This window comes from Cryptomeria japonica, chromosome 7 (assembly GCF_030272615.1).
Source record: "Cryptomeria japonica chromosome 7, Sugi_1.0, whole genome shotgun sequence".
Lineage (NCBI taxonomy): Eukaryota > Viridiplantae > Streptophyta > Pinopsida > Cupressales > Cupressaceae > Cryptomeria > Cryptomeria japonica.
The window spans coordinates 570,107,583-570,131,067 of NC_081411.1; the positions used below are offsets into that span (position 1 = coordinate 570,107,583).

Here is a 23,485-nt window from a genome sequence, read left to right on the forward strand (position 1 = left end):
TTTTTGCGTGGTGATTCGAGAAACCCGCCTATAAGAGGCAAAATTTTTAAAGAAAGAAAAATAATTGCTTTTCATTGGTGTAACTTTTTTTAATAACCATATAAGCACAACAAATGAATTTTCATTATTACAAAAAAACAAGAATCCAACACGTAGCGGAGTTTGTTCACCCAGACTTTAAAAGCAAATGCTATTTAAACAATGTTTACTTTGAAAAAGTTAAGACTGGGATGACTCCTGAAACCTACGAGTCTCTATTTGTTGAATATTCGTGGGCGTGCAACAAGCTCTGGCCCAGACATAGCTAAAGAAAAACCCTCAGAAAATTATATAACCACCTGAGCTAAACAAAGAAAATACTGAAGGAGTAATTGAAAATGGGATCAGCAGATGAAAGCAACAGTAACAGAAGTTTAATGGCATTGACAGTGCCTCGGTTAGTGGGCGGGCTTCTGGTGTCTGCAGCGCTGCTGGGAGTGTATTTGGCCCCTGAAGCTTTCATTCCATTTTCGAGGCGAATGAAAAGAAAGAAGAAGCGCGTGAGGGTGTACATGGACGGTTGTTTCGACCTGATGCATTACGGCCACTGTAATGCACTCAGACAGGCTCGTGCACTCGGCGATGAGCTCGTTGTCGGTGTTGTAAGCGATGAGGAAATCATAGCCAACAAAGGGCCTCCTGTCATGTCGTTGAATGAAAGGTAGGTGAAATCTTTCTTCTTTTCGCAAATTTCAGAACTGATCGGAACTATGAGGGTTTTTCTTTCTTTCTTTCCCTCTAATTTGGTATATTTCCATTGAGGGGTATGTATTAGTTTCTATGCTATCGCCGCAAGTTGGATTTGATATTTTTTCCCAATTTCAACATTTGATCACTCTCGCGGGAATTTGAACATCCTGATGCTTTGCCTCTTGAGCCCAGATAAACACGAAACTTTTGCTCGAGACTTCAATAGATTTGGAAGTTTTGAGTGCCTTACGAAGGACCTTAGTTTTGCTTTTTGCCATGGATTTGCATTACGAATAATATGATTCCAATTGATTCAATGGGTTATAGATTTTGAAGTAATATGAATCCACGACAAGTAATATGAATTCATGACAAATAATATGGTTCCAATTCATTCAGTGGATTTGCATTTCAAGTAATATGAATTATGTTTGCTTGGCACGCTGATTTTCTGTTTATTGAAAGAAATATTTGAAAGGCCCATCTTAGTTTTCAAAATACTAAGGTAGAGCTTTCTTAGGTTTTTGCTTTCAGGGATCAACGTCTTATTTCTTTTGGTCATCAACATATATCTTTCTAGAAACCACTCTTTCATTTCTTTTAATATCCCAGTATTTCAGTTCTATCTTCTAGACGACTCTTCAAGCTGTTAGCCTTTTAGAATTTCGTGCCAATCAGAGTCTTAGCAGATCTCTTGTGCACATAATTCCTAGGATGTTATGAAATGTAGTTTATGGTCCCTTGACATGTTTTATTAGACATTTGCAGTGTAATTGAGAATTGAGATTCTTTGGTGCACATTTGGACCTGTATTCCATTTGATACTCAGGGAACATGCAGTGTGCACTTATCTTAGATGTTTTTTATTTTAATTGACGATCTAGATATATCAAATGCACAGTTTGGGAACATGCATTGTTGACACATTTTAGATAATTGTATTTAATTCAGGATTTATATATTTCAATGCACATTTCTTTTAATTATTTCAGAACGTGCTTGACATGTTTTCAAATAGGTGTCTCATGGCTGTTTGGATCATGTAGCAACCTTTCTACTGAAATTAGGGTTCAGAGCTAAGTTGCCGAATCGGGTACGGGAACGGGAACGGATACGTGGGTACGAAACGTCAGTACGATATAATTTTTTTTGGGGGTTGGGTAGGTTTTCGGTATGTTCATACAATATATATACATACATACATATATATATGTATGTAGCTAAAAAAATAGAATTAAATTTAGAATGTCATATACCAATACATATGCTAAACAAAACCATTACAAATTTCAAATTTTGAAACATAACATACTAATTTAAATTCACTTTTTAATATCAAAAAGATCAAACTAGAATCTCATGATAGATAAGTTATGAGTTCACTAATTAAAACTGTAGGTCCTAAGAATATCGAAAGATCAAACTAGAATCGCTAAACATTTTGGAAACATTTTGGCATCTAAAAACGTAAACCCCAGAGGTACCCACAGGAGATTCGTTTCAGAATTCAATTCCGGTACGTTTCGTACCTGGAATCGCCAGAAAAATCCCACGATTTAGCAACTTAGGTTTAGAGGTGTTACAATTCACGATTACCTATAAAATCTCCTCTAAGCTAGTGGCTATATTCGTGTCCATGGGGGTTGATGATCCTTGAAGACATAGAGTCCCTTGCCAAATTATTTTATGAAGTCTTGTGCCAAAATCTTGTAATTTGTATCCAGTAGATGATACCAGAAGGCTGTCATTTTCATGTATTATGGTCCTTCTTCACACTGTTGGTATAGTTTTGGTCTTTGTTCTCTGTTAGTCTATGCTTTTATGCCAATGTTTCTGATGCTTGTTATATGCTGTCATTTGGTTGTTTCTGTAAGCTTGAAGTAAAACATGTTCATTGCGTTTTATAAAGTTCTTGAATTGTATTTAAGTCAAGTTCAAATTTGTCTTTCATTTGCTGTGCCTTTTCAAGCTTAATTTTAGCCTACAACTTTATAAAGTCTGAAGCTCGAGTTCATTTGTTTTGATCCATTAACCATTGCTCTCTGTATTATTGTGTAAGCTTCATCTCCTCCTTTTCCCTTTTAAGCTTTGATTTAGTGGGCCCAATTGGTTAAATGAAACAATGAGAGCCTTTCATTTGCGTTCTTTTGTTTCAGACCATCCTTTTTTCCATTTGCCATTGACTTAATTTCATTTTCAAATCTGATCCATCCTGGTCTTCTAGGACTTAAATCAAGGTTCACAACATGGATATGTCCTTTGATTGTCTAATTTGAATTTGCTTAGTCTTCATTGTTGGTTGAAGCTAAGATGCTTTCTCATTGATCCTTCTTTGTCCTTATATGTTTTTAATTATCTCATGTAATTAGCCCAAAGAACATGAATCCAATCAAGATTCATTACACTATGTCGCACCCTCATGTCATTCCCTAGTCACATTTTCCCTGATGTCACCTTCCACCTGTTTTTGGGTCCCACCAAGGTGAGAGTTGTTTAAATTCCCCATATGCACATAAGCATTGCTGTCCTACAGTTTTATCCTGTAAGCCAAATTGATGCAAGTTTGAGTTGTTTACAATTGCCCGTTTAACCTTCTACTATTGCCCTCTCCTACTTAAGTTCACAATTGTTCAAAAGTTAAGTCCAAGTCATTGTGAATGCTTGATCCTTCTAATTGACGGTCCAAATTAAATGTGCACATTCTAAAACTTATATTGCTAGCAGCTTATTTCTTAACTCGTTATAGTGCGCATGTAAACCAGTGATTAGTTGGCCACTTGCAATCCTTCCGATGCACAAAAATCTGTATTAAATCCAATTGATGAACAATTGGATCCATTTTAATATTATTTTTTGTATTCTTGGGCTTGTTGTCAAGTCCCCACCATAAACACTCTCACGTTCGTAACCCAGAAGAAATAACATAATAGATAAATCCATAAATTAATTGCTATCAATCAAAAAAATTGTCTTACTAGTAAGACGTACAATTTTTATAGTGGAAGCACTATTCTAACCACATTATCTTCAAACAAAAAGAAAACATGTTGGTGTTGGAAATAAGCCACACCTGGACCGACGATGGACTGGTCCAAGAGGGGCCAGTAGCTCAGTGGTAGAGCACTCCAGCAGCATATGGAAGGTCCTAGGTTTGAGTCCTAGCTGGTCCATGTCTCAACATGGTATCAGAGCCAGGTCCAGGCTAGGAGCCCCAAGCACACGAGAGGTGTGGCTTAAGGGGGGCTGTTGGTGTTGGAAATAAGCCACACCCGGACCGACGATGGACTGGTCCAAGAGGGGCCAGTAGCTCAGTGGTAGAGCACTCCAGCAGCATATGGAAGGTCCTAGGTTTGAGTCCTAGCTGGTCCATGTCTCAACAAAACAGAAACAGATAAATGAAGGGACACCGGATCAGCGATTTACCAAGCAGCAAACAATAAACATTGACTAGTCAACAAGTTCATGATGCTGCGATTAAGGGAGGAACAGACGGGAATAATAAAGAGGCAATTATCATTAGTCTAAGCCAGCGAACTTTGTAATGACAATGATATTCATGAGTGAAGAGGCATTGGGTTCCAAGAAGGGGATCAATCAAAGAGACATGACATTCCAAGGGACAGGTCCCACAAGAAATGAGATGACTCCCCCGTCCCTCCTTAAGGATATAAAAGACAGGAAATAAGTTATCTGAGATAAGGAAGGAATCAAATAGGAGAAAAGATAAAAGGACAGATCATCACACAATTTATCATCATTGAACAATAAGAGATCTTTGATTTTATCAGCAGAATTCCTCTGAGTCACAGCAGACCGATTGGTAAAATAAAATTACTGTGGTAAGCAGAAATGAATATAATATTTATCCATACACCTATATATGTAAATATGAATATTTGATGTATAATTATATCAATCGTATGCACATTTAATTATCTAATCTAAACATCTATGCATTTAATGATATGATTACAATGATCCATCATGTAGGGCAGGGAAGGAAGAAATCTGCAATTAGGGAGAACAGCTTAGTGCACCCTGCTACAGTGACCGGTAGGGAGAGAACAGTTATTAGGTACCCTACTGCAATGTGAAAGGGAGAGAATGGCTAAGAGCACCCTATTGGCATTTCCCTTCCAATCCCGATGTTGAGGGACATTTAATGAACATAAGGATCTCCGGCCATGGATGTGTGGAGGAGGATTGCATGAAGGGAGAGAACAGCTGTTTAGGGCACCCTACCATGCCTCCTTACTCCATATCTTCTACAACTGAGATTTGCATACAAATCAGACTTGCTGTGTATGATGAATATATAATTTCCTTGCTCTAACCATAGATTTATTCACGAAAATTCCTAGGATCACATTATTAAAGAGATATTATTTGGTAAGATATAACCCTAACCCTAATTTGTTGCAATTGTGATTTTAGGGCAAATTAGGAAGGGGACATTACACTTGTTGAATATTACATTGTAGAATGGCTTATTATATAAGCCAAAGAATAAAACAACCAATCCTAGTATTTAGGAACAAACTCCCAACAACCTACAACCTACAACCTATGTGAAACAATTTATTTCAAAGGTCTAATGATAGCACAATAATAACTGACATAAAACTAACATGTATCACATAATGCTAACATATATTCTAAAATGCTAACATTAATCTATATTAATCTACTAATCTTGCTTAATGACTAAACCAAAAATACTTACAAGATAATTTCTAAACTTGATAAATTTATCTTTATCAAGTGGTTTAGTCATAGCGTTTGCAATTTGATCCACTATAGGACAATAATATGGATAAATGTATTTGTTATCAACCAACCGCCAAATGTAATGATGAAGAACTTCAATATGTTTAGTCTTGACATGATAGATTGGGTTCTTCACCATCTTGAGAATGCTTTGGTTGTCCTAGAAAAGTGAGGTTGGTGCAGTTTGATCCAATTTAATACCAACCAATAGCCTTCTTAATCACATTGCCCCACAACTTGTATTGAGTATTCCCTTATATTTTGCTTCAGTGAAAGATAATGCAATTGTCTTTTGGAGGTTGCTTACTCCTGAACCAAGAATGAAAATATAACCTGTTGTAGACTTTCTTGTATCCACTGATCTAGCCCAAGCAGGGCTGGTATATCCTACTAGCATGAAGTTAACAGATTGCTGATATAGAATGCCAAATTCAAGGGATCCTTTGACATATCGAAGGACTCATTTTGTAGCTTGTCAATGTTTCTTGATGTTTAGACATGAAATGAGAAAGACAATTGACTACAAAGCATAAGGGCCTTCACATCGTCACAACAAACAACATGTATAAAGTACATCAACTCTTCACAAGGAACTTGTCACAACACCTTACATGCATTGCAACGTAGGCAATACCAGAAACTAACATGCAGAGGAACACCATCATTAAACAAGTGGTGGTCTAAACACATGGCATAAAAACTTACAACAACTCATTTAGCAAACTCACCAACTAATGCATAAACAATAGTCACAACATGACTATTAATGAAAATGGTTAAGTTAAAACATTGTTAAACACTCAATTAAACATACACAAGCATGACCTATGCATCCCATGATACATAGTCGGAAATACAGTGCCGATAATAAACAACTCAAGGAAAATAAATGTGTGGGCATTACACCAAGAGACTAAAGTCAAGCACAAATGATTAAAAGATTAATAGATTGCATTAAGCATGATCAATGTGTACAAGATACACAAGAGATGCGCTTGAAAAGACTATGTGTATCCAAACGAAGCCTCAAAATTTTACAAAACAAGAACTATGTAGTGTCATCCATGAGAAATTGTGTATCAAAATGAAAAAATACATGCATCACTTTGGAGAGCACAAAAAAATAGTCTAAACAAAAAATTGTTTTCGCAAATGGAGGTTGTACGCTTAAGATATTAGCCTTTGAAAATCAGGTTCAAAATTTAGGAGCTCAATAGTGATGGCGACTGCCTTTGAAAATCAGGTTCAAAATTTAGGAGCTCAATAGTGATGGCGACCAAATTGGGTTATGCATTTTTTGGCATTAGCATGACTTCATTGTTAAGACGCTTAAGATATTAGCCTTTGAAAATCAGGTTCAAAATTTACGAGCTCAATAGTGAAGGGGCTTGTTGTGAGGTATTCACACATCGCCCTATCGCAAATGGGGACCCCCACTTCTTCCTGTTTTCTAGGGTAGTGTTAGAGTCCTTAACTATTAGCCTTTGCATTAGAGAGGTATTGATGATCAAAGAGCTAGGACTCAGGTGGATAGCCTTTAATGAGTGTGAAGTGAGTAAGTTTGTAAAGTCTAGATATCATGAGTTCAATCATGAGTGAGGAAGGATTGTTAATTAGAGGGTCACTTCAAGTGCTCCTCTTGAGGGGTGAAGTCCACTTCATATGCACTCCTTATGTAGCGAACTTCTTGCACTTCTCCCACAAAGTGAAAACTCATCCTAAGACCTCAAGTTGAGCATGTTATCATGTATTGAAGTTGAGAGAGTAAGTGAAAGTGAGCAAAGGAGAGTTTAGTCTTGGTTTGAAATCCACTTCATAAGCTCAGCCTCAGGAACAAAAAGAGGAGCAAGCTTCAACTTCATGAACTGAAGTAGATGAGCGAACTTCATGATTAGGCTTAGGGGAGCGAATTTGTTTCATGTGCCTACCACAAGATGCATTTTCCTTAAAGCTAATTGGATGCCTCATCAGGTTTAGGAGAGAATGATTTTGAATTTAGATAAGAGGATGAGCAAACTTCATGTTTGAAGGGAGATGAGCGAACTTCACATTTTGAGATAGATGAGCGAATTTCACCTTCAGCAACATAGAAGTGAACTTTACAAGCTAAGGGGTGGTTTCAAAAGCAAGATTGAAAGCCGAAGTTCAATAGTGTTGCTTCATGTGATGGATGATAGGATCTAACTTCTTGTTCTCAAGGCACATGAGTGAACTTCAAGAATAAAGGCAAATAAGCGAACTTCAAGAATGAAGGCACATGAGCGAACTTCAAGAATGAAGGGACATGAGCGAACTTCACAAATCAGCATAGATGAACGAACTTCACAAATCAACATAGATGAGCGAACTTCAAGGATCAGCATAGACGAGCGAACTTCAAGGATCAGCATAGATGAGCGAACGTCAAGGATCAGCATAGATGAATGAACTTCACAAATCAACATAGATGAGCGAACTTCAAGGATCAGCATAGATGAGCGAACTTCAAGGATCAGCATAGATGAGCAAATTTGCCCAAGACAAGATACAAGGCAGCTAATAGTTTTTTTCCGAGAGCTAATTTGATACTTTAGTATGCCTAAGAGAGAACGATTTTGAATGATGAAAGACGAGTAAGAAGTCAACTTCATGAACAAGAAGGAATGAGCAAACTTCATGTTTTGAGGTACATGAGCGAACTTCACAACTTGAGGTACATGAGCGAACTTCACAACTCAAGGTATATGAGCGAACTTCATGTCTTGTAGATGGAAAGTGAGCTTCATGAGAATGAGTTTGAGAGAGAATTTCATGTGATGACCTCCAAGAGTGAACTTCATATGCAAAGAAATAGTGATTTTGAGTTGAAAGCGAACTTCATAAACTGAGCAGGGGGAAATTTCTTCTAGTAGTCTTTTCTAAGGGCAATTCATCATATTTGCATCAATAAATGGTGGAAAGGCTCAACATTAGAACCCATAAAATGAAGATAAATGAATGAAAGTGAGTTCCAAGGCAAGTTAAGGGTAATTTCATGAACATCAGGGGGTAGAGTGAACTTCAAAAAACTCCTCTCTACGAGTGAAAAAGGACTTCAAGTGCTCCTTCATGAAGGCGAATCCTCTCTAAATCCTCTTAACAAACCTACAAAACACATAAAATCAAGAGATATATCAAGTTAGAAGAACTATCAAAGTTATATATTATGTATTTGATATCATGTTTGTTTTGTATTGCAGATGAGAGAGGATGGTGATTACAAAGCAAAAGGAGAAAGATTGTAAGATCTACATCACTAAGCAAGGAAGAAAAATTCATTTACAAGCATAGAATGCCCAAGAGGAATCTCAACTCTCACAGCACCAAGGAGTCACAAAGAAGAATTCCAAAGAAGAGAAGCAGTGGTGACATCAAGAGTTCGTTCTAAGGCACATCAATACTTCAAAACCAAGATCTATACCTTGCACCTTTATGATTGAAGCCCTCAAGAGAATAGTTTCAGAAGAGTTAATCAAAGTTAGAAGATCATCATCATCATTGCTGAAGCTAGATAATGTTGAGTATCAAGAAATATTCCTTCATGATGATCTATCAAGAATACAAGTACAAGTTAAAAGGTGGATTCCTAGTCATCATCCCAATCACTACTCACCAATTAGAGGAGTTCCACATCAGCATGCCTAGATGCAATGAACCAAGCTCGCCCATGATGGCACAAACTTCAAGGCACCTACCCCTATTATCTATTGGTCGAGTATTCCAGAGGAGACGTGTCCAAATGATGTAATTATTTCATTGGCCAGAACTGAGTTTGTTGTAACAAACCCTAATTAGGGTTTTCATTTTAAAATCTCGGTCATTGATCTTAAATTGATCAAAGCCATTGAATTGTATTGAGAGCATTATAAAAGGCTCATGCTCTTCATTTGTAAAGGGTTAATAGTGAATAGAAGAATAGTTAGCAAATAGTTAATGGTGAGTATTGAATAGTTAGTAGCAAGAGAAGAGTAGAATAGCAATTAGAATAGAAGTTAGAAAATAGGATAAGGCAAAGATTGATGTCAAAGCCTTGTTGTAAAGAACAATTGATTTCATTGAAGTTATGGTGAATTTGATTTTTTTTTTCCAACAACTTGTATAATCTTTACTTCTCAATTTATTTTCATGTTGATTAGATTGGATGGAGGAAATCGTTGAATGTATGTATGTGGAATCCGTTTAGTCCATACCATTAGCCTCTTGCTGATTGTAAGTGTGCCTTGAGTGGTCAACTGGAATGATCCTTGGAGTTGTCTCAAGTGATCCTTAAGTGAATCTTCAACATTTGAGAGACTTTGTTCAAGAGAGGATAAGATACTTTTGGGTATTTTATTCTGTGTTTGCATGTGCCTGAAAAACACATCAACATGGCTCAAATTGGGTTATGCATTTTTTGGCATTAGCATATGACTTCATTGTTAACTTTGGCAAGATTGCCACTAGATTTAGAGGTTTGCCAAATGTGGTGGATCTCGGCTAAATGAAGAGCCCTCATCAATTTTAGTTGCATTGCTAAATTAGAGGAAACTTGCTAGAAATAGTGAAACCATCAAGATTGGTGGAATTGCCAAAGGGGTTGGCATATGTGGCTAGTTGCAGTCTTGTCATTAACTATAGGGGAGATTGCTAAATATACCAAAGGATCAACTAATTTTACCACCACCAAATTTAGAGCAAGAATTGTAGTTTGATAAGGCTATACAAGCCTCTTTCACATGGGTCTCTACCCTATTAAAAGGAGCCATAGAATAAGGGTTTGTGACTTGTTTAGAATGTGTTTGTAGATATAGAAAGGCTAGCCATGCCTTGTGATGTTTGTGGGGGCTCACACTTGGAAAGTGCCCCACATCATAGTTTGTATTAATGTTATGGGTACTCTAACCTTTTAAACTAAAGAAAATTTAAGAACATAATAAAATTATTTTTATAGCTCATTATGGCCCGTGCCTATGCTTATGTAGGGAATACTTTTCTTGTGTAGAGAAATTCTCTACGGTATAGTTTGTACAACGGTGTGTTAAGAATATTGTCTACGGTATGGTTTGTACAATGAGGTAGGTTGTGTGCTCCAATTTTGACAATTTGATGGTCGACCCATAGGTTCTTGGGCCTTTTGGATATGATGGTAGGATCAGATTTGACCTAAAATGCTTTGAAAGATTGGTTACCTACTAGATTTGACATGCATCGTTAGAAATTCAAAGTCTTGTAAATCTAGCCTCCAATGTCCAATTTGCATGCAATGAAAAGCAAATCTGACTTTCTTGTATACTATGAACTCAATGGTGAGCTTAGGTTTGCATGCTCTGATCTATCTCAACTTTTTTGTTTTTCTAGAATCTAGATCATCCAAGGATGCAAGAGCAAAGCATACCTGACATTAAGAACAAAAAAATCTTTTAGGAGCTCTCTTGCTTTGGTACTAGGTAAGATTTGGCTATGGAAGCCACTTGAGACCAAGAGACTAAAGTCAAGCACAAACAAATTAGAAGATCAATAGATTGCATTAAGCACGATCAATGTTTATAAGACGTAGAAGAGATGCTCATATGAGAGCAAGAGGTAGATACATATAGATACACCACCAAGAGATGTGAATATAGAATCAAATAAAGTGCACCATACAACACCAAGTGATGTAAATGTACAATCAAATGATGTGTACCTTTAATTTGAAAATGATTGTTCAAACTTTATGTGTTAATGCTCCCTCTAGGTATTGTTGGGTTTTTGAGAGCGAATGGTGAGCAATTGGAGTGCAACAAGCCCATTGATGTGTGCACTATGTTGCCTTCGAATTACCAACAAATATAGTAGCGATTTTAAATTGTCCCTCAAGCCTCAACCCACAATTCCAAACTTTGAGAACAATCAAATTTTAAGATACTATCCTACAAAATTCAAAACGAGTAATTTGAATTTTCACAAGAGGAATTGAATGTGCTAAACCTCTTTCTCAACAAATATTTAAAACTATTACTCCATTACTAAGCGTATCAACCTAATTGCATTCCACTCTTGAGAAAATATTTTCCTTATATTTGTATCATTCTCCAATGATGGTTCTCATCACCATGGATCCATCAACTATTCACAGAGCTAGCAGAAATATACTCTGATATAATTATTATTTGAAGATCATTAAATAGAAACTACAACATGATTCATAGACAAGCACAAATACTATGTTATTTTGTGGTAAGTGTTTTATTGTATTGCATTGGTTGTATAAAAGCTTCTACTAATTAACCCCCCAAACTGCTTAATAAGAAATTCATGCACACAACTAACCTAACCTACCACACCTTACAATATAATACTAACAATGTTATTTAACACACTAACATAATTATTTACTAACATGCTAACTATTTATTTTCTAACCTACTAACTATACTATAGATGCAAATATAATATCCCAACCAAATAAACTAGCACCCATAGCATCATGATCTCATTTGAACCATATAAAATGTGAGGAAAGTGTTGAACGTTTTGTCATTGATGTCAAAGGATAAATCTTATGGTTTCTAAACTTAGTTTTGGAATGAAATGTTGTGTTGTCTGCTTGTCATCAGTTTTGATGGAGTTCACCGTTAGGCTTCAAGGATGAAATTAGTGAAGTCTTCTATGAAGGCTAATTTCAGAAGTTTATAGTATTTTTGTAGATAAAGATTTATTTGTTAGAAGGGTAAATCTATGCAAGGAAAAGAAAGGACTTGTTATTGATTGTTTAATTGGCACAGAGTTTAATCTGTATTGGCTGTTTGGCATTATGAGAGAAATAAAGAATACCGGTCTATTTTATATCATTTGAAACGTTGTTAGCAAGCAAGAGGATTTTATTGGAGTTTCGGGAGCTGTTTGATTTGTTCTTTACCTTTTGCATATTTGTTATTTTGGACCTTTTGGGAGCTACTCGTTTGTTTGCCTGTTTCCTCCGCAAATGAAAGCTCTGTGGTGGCTTATTTTGGGTGATAAAGACTTTGTTTGCCTTTGGCGTGTTTTTGTATTGGAGTCTTCTTTATAATCGAAAGGTGGTGAAGGGACATTTTTGAGTATGAAAGGAATCGCGAGCAACTTAATTTTAATCTGTGTGTGAACCTCCTAAATGTGGCGTCTCTTCTTCTGTAGACGTTAGAGAGCTATTTTGTTGACCAATCTCATGATGACCATGGCGTTTCCAGTATGACCTGTCCGTAGATGTGAAGCGGGAATTGTATAGGAAGGATCGTGCTATCAAAGAGATTGGGTTGGTGCCCATTTAAGTTATTGGAAGCTTTTTAATGCTGTAGTTTTTTACCCGAAAGGGTTTTCCACAAGAAATTTTGTGTTCTTGTCTTGCTGGTTATTCTCTGTGTTTAATTTGGTTTTATTCCACATTTGTCCAATAAAAAGTCTTGAAATACTAATTCACGCCCCCCTCTCAGTATTTCCAGTGTACTTCTCAATTGGTATCAGAGTGGTTACCTCCAAAATAGAGCTTAAAATCTTGGAGCTTGGTCCTGTCAACGCACAAACAAAGTTCCTTTGTTTGATGGATCCAACTATGCCTTTTGGTGTGTTAGAATGCATGCCTACCTTATGTCACTTGGCTTTGATGTCTGGAACAACGTGGTGTCAGGCTATATAGCTCCTCAAAATCCTCCATCCATTACTGATGAAAATAGAGCTTTTGAAAATCTACTGCTGATGAAAATAGAGCTTTTGAAAGCAACTCTAAGGCTATGAATGCAGTCCTATGTGGATTGTCAGAATCTGAATTTGTTAAAGTCATGCACTGTGATACTGCTCAAACCATGTGGGATAAACTCAAGAATGCCTATGAAGCAGATGAAAAGGTGAAGAAAGCCAAGCTTCAGACTCACATAATGCAGTTTGAAAGCCTGAAAATGAAAGAAGAAGAAAATGTTGCAGCCTATTTTCTAAGGGTAGATGAAGTAGTGAATTTTCTTAAGGGTCTTGGTGAGAAGGTTGAAGATAGTGTGGTTATTCAAAAAACCTTGAGGTCCTTACCTATAAGATTTGATGCAAAGATTTTGGCCATAGAGGAGATGGTTGACCTTGAAAATGTCCATTGACAAGCTCCATGGTATTTTGACTACATCTGAGATGAGGACAAACACAAAATCTTCTAAAAAGGAGACCATCTTCAAAGCTTCAAAGAAAGGCAAACAAAAGCAACAAGCTTCAAGTGACAGTTCGGATGATGATTCGGACTCAAAAGAAGCTTTGTTCATGAAAAGGTTGAAGAAGGATTTCAGCAAACAAAATAAGAAGATGCCTCTAAAATGTTTCAACTGTGGAAAGGCAGGACATTTTGTTGCGAAATGTCCATTTGTTGAGTGCAGTAGTAATGAGAAAAAATCAAAGAGCAATGGCAAGAAGTATAAAGGAAAGAATAAGAACACCTTGAAAGACAAAAAAGAGTTTGTATTCAAAAGAGGAAAGTTATTCATCTGAAGGAAGTGATGGAGAGTCGTAGAGTGATGAGATTTTGTTTATTGCTATGGAAGGAACACATGCTGAAAGTTAGGTTTTAGAAAATGAAGAACATGCTGATGAAGAAGAGGAAGGAGTTGATTTTGAGATGGAACTAATAGTTGCTTTAGCTGAAATCAAGAAATTAAAGAAGAAAAATCAAAACTTGAAGTTGTTGCTCCAAGAAGAGAGTGAAGAAAAAACAAGAAAGTCTCATGCACTTGAAGATGCTGAAAAACTCCTGATTGATTTAAAAATTCAGAATGAAGAAGCTAAGAATATTCAAGAGGATCTAAAATCAGATTAAGTTGAAGGAAGAAAACTGTGGGAAATTGGAAGCTGAAATTGTTTCTCTCAGGAAGATTGGCAAATCTTCAACATTGTTGAACCATGAAAAGATAAATCAGAAAAGTTCTTTATCTTTGGATAATCTATTAGCCTCACAAAAACAGTCATCGGATAAAGGTGGAGTTGGCCTTGAAGAAGGTTAATGTTCTAAGACATCAAAAGAAGAATAGCAGGCTCTTAATGGTGGTAGCTCAAGGGGTTCTACAAAAATAAAAAAACATTGGTCTCAAACAGCTTCTCACCTCCAGACAAGCACATTTGACCAGGTCTAATAACTCCTTTTATGGTTATTGTTATGCTTCTAATTACTTTGGACACAAGGTAGTGAATTGTAGAGTGTGTATTAGAAATGATTTTAGATTTATGAACAAGAACTCTTTTGCTCAATTGAGGAATTATAATATTGTTTGTTATAAGTGTAATAACTTTGGACACAACGCAAGATTTTGTAAGAATGGCATGACAAATTTCTCAAAGAAAGATGTTCAGAACAATGCTAAGGAAACCAAAGTGTGGAGGAAGAAAGAGAAAGAGGCTGCAATGAAGTCTCTGATTGTGCAAACAACTCTTCTTGTACAAAATGAGAAAGATGTTTGGTATGTGGATAGTGGTTGCTCCTGACACATGACCGGAGATGAGACTAAGTTCTCGACTCTCAAGAAATCCAGTGGTGGCAAGGTAATGTTTGGTGGAAATTCATCTGCAAAGGTAGCTGGAAAAGGTACTCTTTTGTCAAATGTTGGAAAGACTAAAGTTGAGAATGTGCTGTTTGTAGAAGGCTTAAAACACAATTTGTTTAGTGTTAGTTAGTTGTGTGATTAGGGATATAGCATAACCTTCAGTTCAGATTGTTGCAAAATTAGTAAAGATGGTGTTTATATTGGTGATGCTAGTAGGGCAGCGAACAATTTGTACATTCTTGATGATGTTAAGAGTGAAACTTGTTGTTTGAGTCTACTTGATGAATCTTGGTTGTGGCATAGGATTTGGACATAAATTTTGACAATTTTATTTAGATCAACAAGAAGGAAGTGGTTAGAGACTTGCATAAACTTACTAAACCATCTGACATCATGCGCAAGGATTGTCAACTGGGCAAACAAACTCGTAGGAGTTTTAAATCAAAGGAGTACTCAAGCACAAAATCTTTAGAGCTGATACACATTGATTTGTGTGGTTCTACAAGAACAACTAGCATGCAAGGTGAGAGATATTTTATGCTTTTGATTGACGATTACTCATGTATGACTTGGGTTGCCTTTTTGAAGGAGAAATGAGAAGCTTTAGAGATGTTCAAATCTTTTAAAGCATTGGTTGAAAATGAGAAAGGTTCAAAAATTAAGTGCCTATGTTCAGACAATGGAGGAGAGTTTACATCCAATGATTTCATAAGCTTTTGTGAGAATTTTGGAATTCGCAAGAACTCTTCAACAAAATGGTGTTGTTGAGAGGAAGAATATATTAGTCCAAGAGATGGCACAGAGCATGATGAATGATTCCAAAGTGAGTGATTGTTTTTGAAAGGAAGCAGTTCATACAACTGTCTACTTTTAGAATAGAGGAGTGATTAGGACAGGAGACAACAAGACACCATATGAACTATGGAATGGTAAGGCAACAACTGTTAAACATTTGAAAGTTTTTGGCAGCCCCTGTTATATTAAGAGATGAGGATAATTTAGGCAAATTTGATCCTAGAGTTGATGAGGGTATATTTTTAGGATATTCTTCAAAAAGTAAAGCCTACAAATGTTTTAACAAGAGATTGCATAAGATAGATGAAAGCACTAATGTGAAAACTCATGAGATTGCTAATTGCTCTAAAAAATTGCAAAGATGTGATGATAACTTGTAGAATGGTGAGGCTGGATGTGTTGATCAACAATCTCCTACCAGTGTGCAAGTTGGGACAGCAAGTAACAATGCTGGAAATACTTTTGAAAATAGTCAAATTGAAAGAGTTGATACACATTCAGAAGGTAGAACAGCAGATAATCAGTTTGATACAGCAGATGCATCTGTTGGACATACACCTTCACATGATTGAAATAGGGCTACAATCAGAGTTTCACTTAAGACTTTTCAAGATCTGTTGAAAAGACCCATCCTATTAATCAGATTTTGCAAGAGGATAGACCTAGAGCAACAAGAAGGAACATAAATTATTATGAAGATGGAGACATTTCTTTGCTGTCCATGGTTGATCCAAAAAGCTTTAAAGAGGCAGCAGAAGACAAGTCTTGGGTAGCTCCTATGAAGGAAGAACTAGATCAGATTCAAAAGAGTGGAACTTGGGAACTTGTCCTAAGGCCTAAGGACAAGAATGTGATTGACACAAAATGGGTCTTTAGGAACAAGTTGAATGAGGATGGTCAAGTTGTGAGAAACAAGGCAAGGCTTGTATGCAAAGGGTATGCACAAGTAGAAGGTATTGACTTTGACGAAACCTTTGCATTAGTTACTCGATTAGAAGCAATTAGAATGTTCTTAGCTTTTGCTTCTTTTAAAAGTTTTAAAGTCTTTCAAATGGATGTCAAATTTGCTTTTTTTAATGGTAATTTGAATGAAGAGGTTTATGTAGAGCAACCAGATGGTTTTGTGTTACCAGAAAATCAAGACTATGTTTGTAATTTGAAAAAGACTCTTTTTGGCCTTAAACAAGCACCACGTGCTTGGTATGATAGGCTGGACTGTAATCTACAATAGCAAGGTTTCAGAAGAGGCATAGCAGATAACAACTTGTATGTGAAAAAGAAGGTAAACATATGCTGATTGTAGTTGTTTATGTTGATGATCAGATATTTGGTAGTGATTGTGAACAAATGTGTAAGGTTTTTTCTGCTAAGATGAAGATGGAGTTTGAAATGCCTATGTTGGGAGAGTTATCTTTCTTCCTTGGGTTGCAAATTCATCAATCTAAGGAAGGTATCTTTATATCCCAAACTAAATACATTAGAGAGATGCTAAGTGCACAAGTGGAGGTGCCTTCTTCCTTGGGAGTTGCTTAGTTTCTTGGCATAGTAAAAAGCAAGCATCTATCTCTTTATCAATGGCTGAAGCGGAGTATATTGCAGCAGTGTCTTGTTGTACACAGATTCTTTGGATGAAGCAGACATTAAAATATATTAAGGTAGATTTCAGTCATCCTATATCTATCTTTTGTGACAATACGAGTGCCATTAATATATCTAAAAATCTTGTTTTGCACTCTAGAACCAAGCATATTCCTATAAAGTATCATTTCTTAAGAGAACAAGTTAGTAATCAGGAGTTTAAATTGGAATGTCTCTACTAAAGACCAAATTGCAAATTTTATCACCAAGCCTTTGCCAAGAGATATGTTTGAAAAATCGAGACAAAAGTTGGGAGTGATTTCACTCCATCATTGAAAAGTTGTTCTAACTTAGGGGGAGTGTTTATTGTTACATTTTATGCCCTTGTTTCAGTGTTGCAAGTTTGTATCAGTCATTGATCTGAAAGGGGGAGTAGTAATTCAAGGAGAGCAATATTGTTTTGATCCCAAGATAGTTTCAGATGGAGTTGCCATCAATGACAACGGGGGAGACTATTGAACATTTTGTCATTGATGTTAAAGGATAAATGTTACGGTTTCTAAATTGAGTTTTGGAATAAAATGTTGTGTTGTCTGCTTGTCATCGATTGTGATGGAGTTCACCATCGAGCTTCATGGATGAAATTAGTGAAGTCTTCTATGAAGACTAATTTCAGAAGTTTATAGTATTTTTGTAGATAAAGATTTATTTGTTAGAATGGTAAATTTATGCAAGGAAAAGAAAGGACTTGTTATTGATTGTTTTATTGGCACAGAGTTTAATCTGTATTGGTGGTTTGGCATTACGGGAGAAAGAAAGAATACAAGTCTATATCATTTGAAACTTTGTTAGCAAGCAGGAGGATTTTACTGGAGTTTCGGGAGCTATTTGATTTGTTCTTTACCTTTTGCATATTTGTTATTTTGGAGTTTTTGGGAGTTGCTTGTCTGTTTGCCTATTTCCACCGCAAATGAAAGTTGTGTGGTGACTTATTCCGGGCGATAAAGACTTTGTTTGCCTTTGGCATGTTTTTGTATTGGAGTCTTCTTTATAATCGAAAGGTGGTGAAGGGACAATTTTGAGTATGAAAGGAATCGTGAGCAGCTTAATTTTAATTCGTGTGAATGTCCTAAATGTGGCGTCTCTTCTTCTGTAGACATTAGAGAGCTATTTTGTTGACCAATCTCGTGATGACCATGGCGTTTTTAGTATGACTTGCCCGCAGATGTGAAGCGTGAATTGTATAGGAAGGATTGTGCTATCAAAGGGATGTGATTCCACACATTCAAAATTCATAACTATCAATCTCAAAAGAGTTATATTCTTTAACGAAGGTTATTAATTGTTCAAGGCTTATATGGCAATTGAATGCGTGGCACTTTCAGACAATTAAGTGCTATTGTTGGCGCTTATGGCAATTTGTGGAATCAATATTAAATGGAGACCGTATGGTATTCATGGTGTTGTTTTAAATAGACAATGGTTTTAATGCTGGGTCAATTTTTAATGAGCAGCAAAATTGAAGCTATTCCTTATTTTTGTAGGTCACGTTTTTAAGAAGGTTGTTTTTCTTTTCTTCCAAATATACAGATATCATGGTCTATCCACCAAAAATAGTGACAAAGTGGTGTGTCAGATCTCATCTTCAGATGACATATGGGGTAGTTGGTTGTTAGGCCCAAACTTTAGGGCAAAAACGAAACAACAATTTTTTTTTTTTTTTTTTTAAACAACCTAATAAAAACTAATTAAGCTAAAATAAAACTGCAATAATTAAGTCTTGTCTTAACTATGATTTAACTCTGGAATATAAAAGAGTTGTTTACTAAAGTTCTAATTAACTTAATCAAGCATGCGAAATTAAACTCAATGCGGAAAATAACTCTCCAAGAGAATCATTATTATTTCATTTATTAGTAAATTAATTTAAACTACAATCTCTAACTAAATTGACAAGAGATATTATTAATCTCAAATAATCTTTTAATTGCTCTAGGAATTATTTAAATTAATTCTAACATTTAGATTATTTTAAAAGTTAATAATCAGTTGAGCAATAAATATAATGTCTCAAATTTGACTAAAAGGTTAAGTTTATCTTTAATAAAATTTGCCCTATAAATTTTAATTAATGTTGGCCAAATAAATAGACCCCTAAGGTCTAATTATTAATTAAACATTTATTAATAAAAACAAAACCAAATAGATTTTAACTTAAACCTCTTATATATATATTTTTATATACCTATATGTTTAAATATAGCATATATATATATATATAATTAGAAAAACTAATCTAAATTTATACTTACACATCCATATATATATATAAATATGATGTCATAAAAATAAATAAACTATACCAAATAAAACCCAAATAAATGTGGGGTTACCCCTTTCATCTTCGAAAGGGGTTCCCCCCCCAAAGTTTAAAACTTAAACCTAACATATAAAATAATCCCCCATGAAACCCTAACTATATGCTATAAAATAACATTACCAAACAATTTTTTTTTTAAAACTTCTTATCTACCCTAACCCGAACCGGGTCAAGGTTTAATGTGTTATGTAGGGGTCTGATATTTTCCATGGCGGAGGGCTTTTGAGAGAGGCTGTGGGAGGGTTCTATCTACAGCGATGACGTTTATTTTGCAGTGGCGCTGTGGGTTGGAGGGGCCATGGGTGATAGCGGGGCCACCTGCAGCAGCGCCATGGGCGCCATTGCGGGTCGCGGTTCGCAGTGACGCCACGGCATCCCTACGGGACGCGGTCCGCAGCGGTGACCACGACGGCGCCTTTGTGGGTTGCGGCCCACAAAGGGCCTGCGTCGCCCTGGGGCTCGTGGGAGCCTCGGCTCCGGGGTATCCTTGGGTAGGGGTTGCAAATTTTTTTGTTTTTAAATTTATTTTTTAATTTTTTTATTTAGTTAGATTTAAAATTATATATATATATATATATATATATATATATATATATATATCTGTTCTATTTTTTTTTTAAATATGCAGCAATAAAAGAAAAATGTAAAATATTAACTGATAGATATAGAAAAACCAGCAACATTCAATAGATGTATATTTCACTTTTTAGAATAAAATGTATGAACCCCTTTCATGTATATGCATATTTGGACTGATAAAAATGATAGGAGGTGGAAATAACGCCCTTTTTTTTTTGTGTGTAGTGTTAATTTGCATTGCTCTATTTAATATAAAAACACATCTTGATACAATTTTTTTTGAACAAAGTATATTAGACTAACTACTGTTTTTTTTTTGTTTAAATCTATTGAAATATTTAGATCTCTCCTCTATATTTAAATCCATATTTTCTAATCACATAAAAGCAAATTTTCTAAAACTAACAGATTTAAATAACTGCATTTCTTTTCATTTTTAATGCCATATAGTTAACTATAGGAAAAGATTAATATATCTACTTTTATTTTTCTGCATTTTTTTTTCTGAAATGAATGACAGAGATAACTAAATTACAGCAGCATGATTATAGTCTAGAAAGCACTTAGGAACATTACAAAAAATGCAAAACTTTTATTTCCCCTAATATCTATTTAACCATATTTTGCATTAGGAAATAAATAAATAGAACTAAATAATTACTTTTCTCTTACTAACATTCATGCCTTACTGTTTCATTAATTTCCATTATATTTTCTGCATTTTTTTTTTGAATAACTGACAGAGATAAATAAATTACAGCAGCATTAATATAGTCTAGAAAACACTTAGAAATATTAAAAATGCAGAACTATTATTCCTCTAATATCCATTTAACCATATTTTGCAATATCAACTTAACAAAAGAATGCATTTCTTATAAGAATACTTTGAATACAATATGCCAACTTTACAAATTGGTGAAATACCCAACTAGCCTCTCATTCCTAATAAATGAGGACTTAAATAAATAAATACATTTCCTTTTCAAAAATAATACAACAGAAAACTCTTCTCTTTCATTTCTACAACTAAGATACCACAATAGGAACAATTTCAAAGCTTTTCCTTTAATCCCTTCCCAAAGCAACCTGCAATACAAAATCTTAGGGTTGTGACCATGGAGGGCTCACCTCCCAACCTAGGCTTACTAGAAGCTACCCTCGAGCTTGGACAACCAAGACCTAGACGGGTTACACTCAAACAATACACAAACAAGCAAGGAAAATTCAAAACAAACACATTCCCACTAAAAGGCTAAACATCATCACATAATGTGATTTTTTTTTATATGGGTGGAAGTGGACCAAGTACCTTGAGGAGAACTGCAAGATAGTAGATCACAAGCCATCTCATGGCAACCAAGAACACATCACAAGTCCATCTTGACCCAACACCCTTATGACCCCCAAGGCATACATGCCATAATATCTCCCCTTATGACCACCAAATGCATAAACAAAACTATGCAGCAAGGGTCACATAAACAAACCCTTGAGATCACTCTCTTAAAGAGAGCCTCTCACTCTAAGGCTGTCAAACAACCTTCCACCCCAAGACCATTATACCCTCCCAAGGGTAAGATGGCCTTGGATACTCCCAAAACACAAGTAAATGCATACCAAAAATAAGAGAAAGATCACATATATATATTTTCACAAATAAAACACAAGGGAAGAAAACAACTACATTCAAGCAATCTTTCAAAAACAAAGTTTCAACATACAAGTAAGAGATTGAACCAACCTTGAATCTGCCAAGGGTTTACAAGGGATAGTTTGGAGAAGAGCAGCCAAATCCACACTTCTTTTCTTCAACACTTAGCCAAAAATTCTATCCTAAACTTGTTTTCAAAACTGCAAGATCTAGTCTCCAAAGATGGAGAGTGGGTGATTAACTTCCTAAGTCTCAATCCCTTGCCTAGGAAGGCTTCTCTCACTCTTTCCAAACCTCTTGGGTAGAGTGAGAGCTCACATTGGTTGGTCTTCCCAAAGTCTTACACACTCCCTAACCAAGTCACCTCAACAAGGGGAATGGAATGGGGAAAAGTAATGACACATACCAAGAAGGTTATCTAACCAAGGATGGCTCTCCTAAAGATGAAATTCGGCCATCTTGGGAAATTCACTTTTTGGGGAGGTTAAACAAGTCCCAGGGAGTGGACACATGGCCAAATTTGGCCTTCATCCATAGGTACACCATATGGCCCACTAAAAATGCTTCAAAACTGACTCTAGGAATTGGTTTAACCCTTTGAAAGTCCACCCAAAGTTTACCTACGGGTCAACTCTGACCCTCCTAATGGTTCACTATCCTAGGTTTACTTGGGTCTTTCAAGGAAAATTTGGAAATATAACATTGGAAAAATAAATTCCTCAAAAAGAGGCATGACAATGCCAACTCAACATACAACACGTGTCAAGTGACACTACAAAAAAAGATCTCCACATCACAAATACACACATGGCAATTGTCTCTATTGAAATTTATAAATTAAACAAATTAATAAATACAATTTAACACACATGCAAACATTTACGTTTACGAATAAAATACGATACATACGGGGTGTTGTCTCTCCAAATAGACAACCCCTGGTTTTACGAACGTACATAGGTCTAGGCTTGATTCTCCATAATGTTTCCATGGTCACATGGATAATTGTCCTGCGCATCTCAATTACACATTAGTAATTCCCAAATAGCCTCATATAATATTAAACACTTACATAAGAATACAAATCAATCACTCTGTATACAATTGACATCATACAAATCAATTTACCATATATCAAAGCAAATCCACATAAGCAATTATCATAATCCTCATAAATTTAATCCATTCATAAGACATGCATCATATTTCTAGCATCATAATAAAGTCCTGCAAATCAAATAAATGACATACACCATCTCAATGTTATCCTATCCTAGAATCATATAAAATTCTATATCCATAATGCATAGAAATAAAGCATCCATAATAGTTCCAACATGAAAATCACTGAAGTGCTAGGATGGGTTGGGGTAGGGCCTCACATTGGTTATTAGAGTTATGCTAAAAAGTTAAAAGATAGTGTGGATAACTTAAAGTAGGTAGATGTTTGCTCAACCATAATAGGTGTGATACGTA

At 35.7% G+C, this 23,485-nt stretch overlaps 1 protein-coding gene across 1 annotated transcript in view; it reads left to right on the forward strand.

Moving 5' to 3' along the window:
- The first annotated feature begins 201 nt into the window (after positions 1-201).
- Positions 202-23,485, forward strand: part of LOC131036308 (ethanolamine-phosphate cytidylyltransferase) — a 137,140-nt gene continuing 113,856 nt past the window's right edge. Inside the window, exon 1 of the mRNA XM_057968161.2 lies at positions 202-700. Coding sequence (XP_057824144.1) covers positions 378-700 — 323 coding nt within the window. The 5' untranslated portion in view covers positions 202-377. The remainder of the gene's footprint in view (positions 701-23,485) is intronic.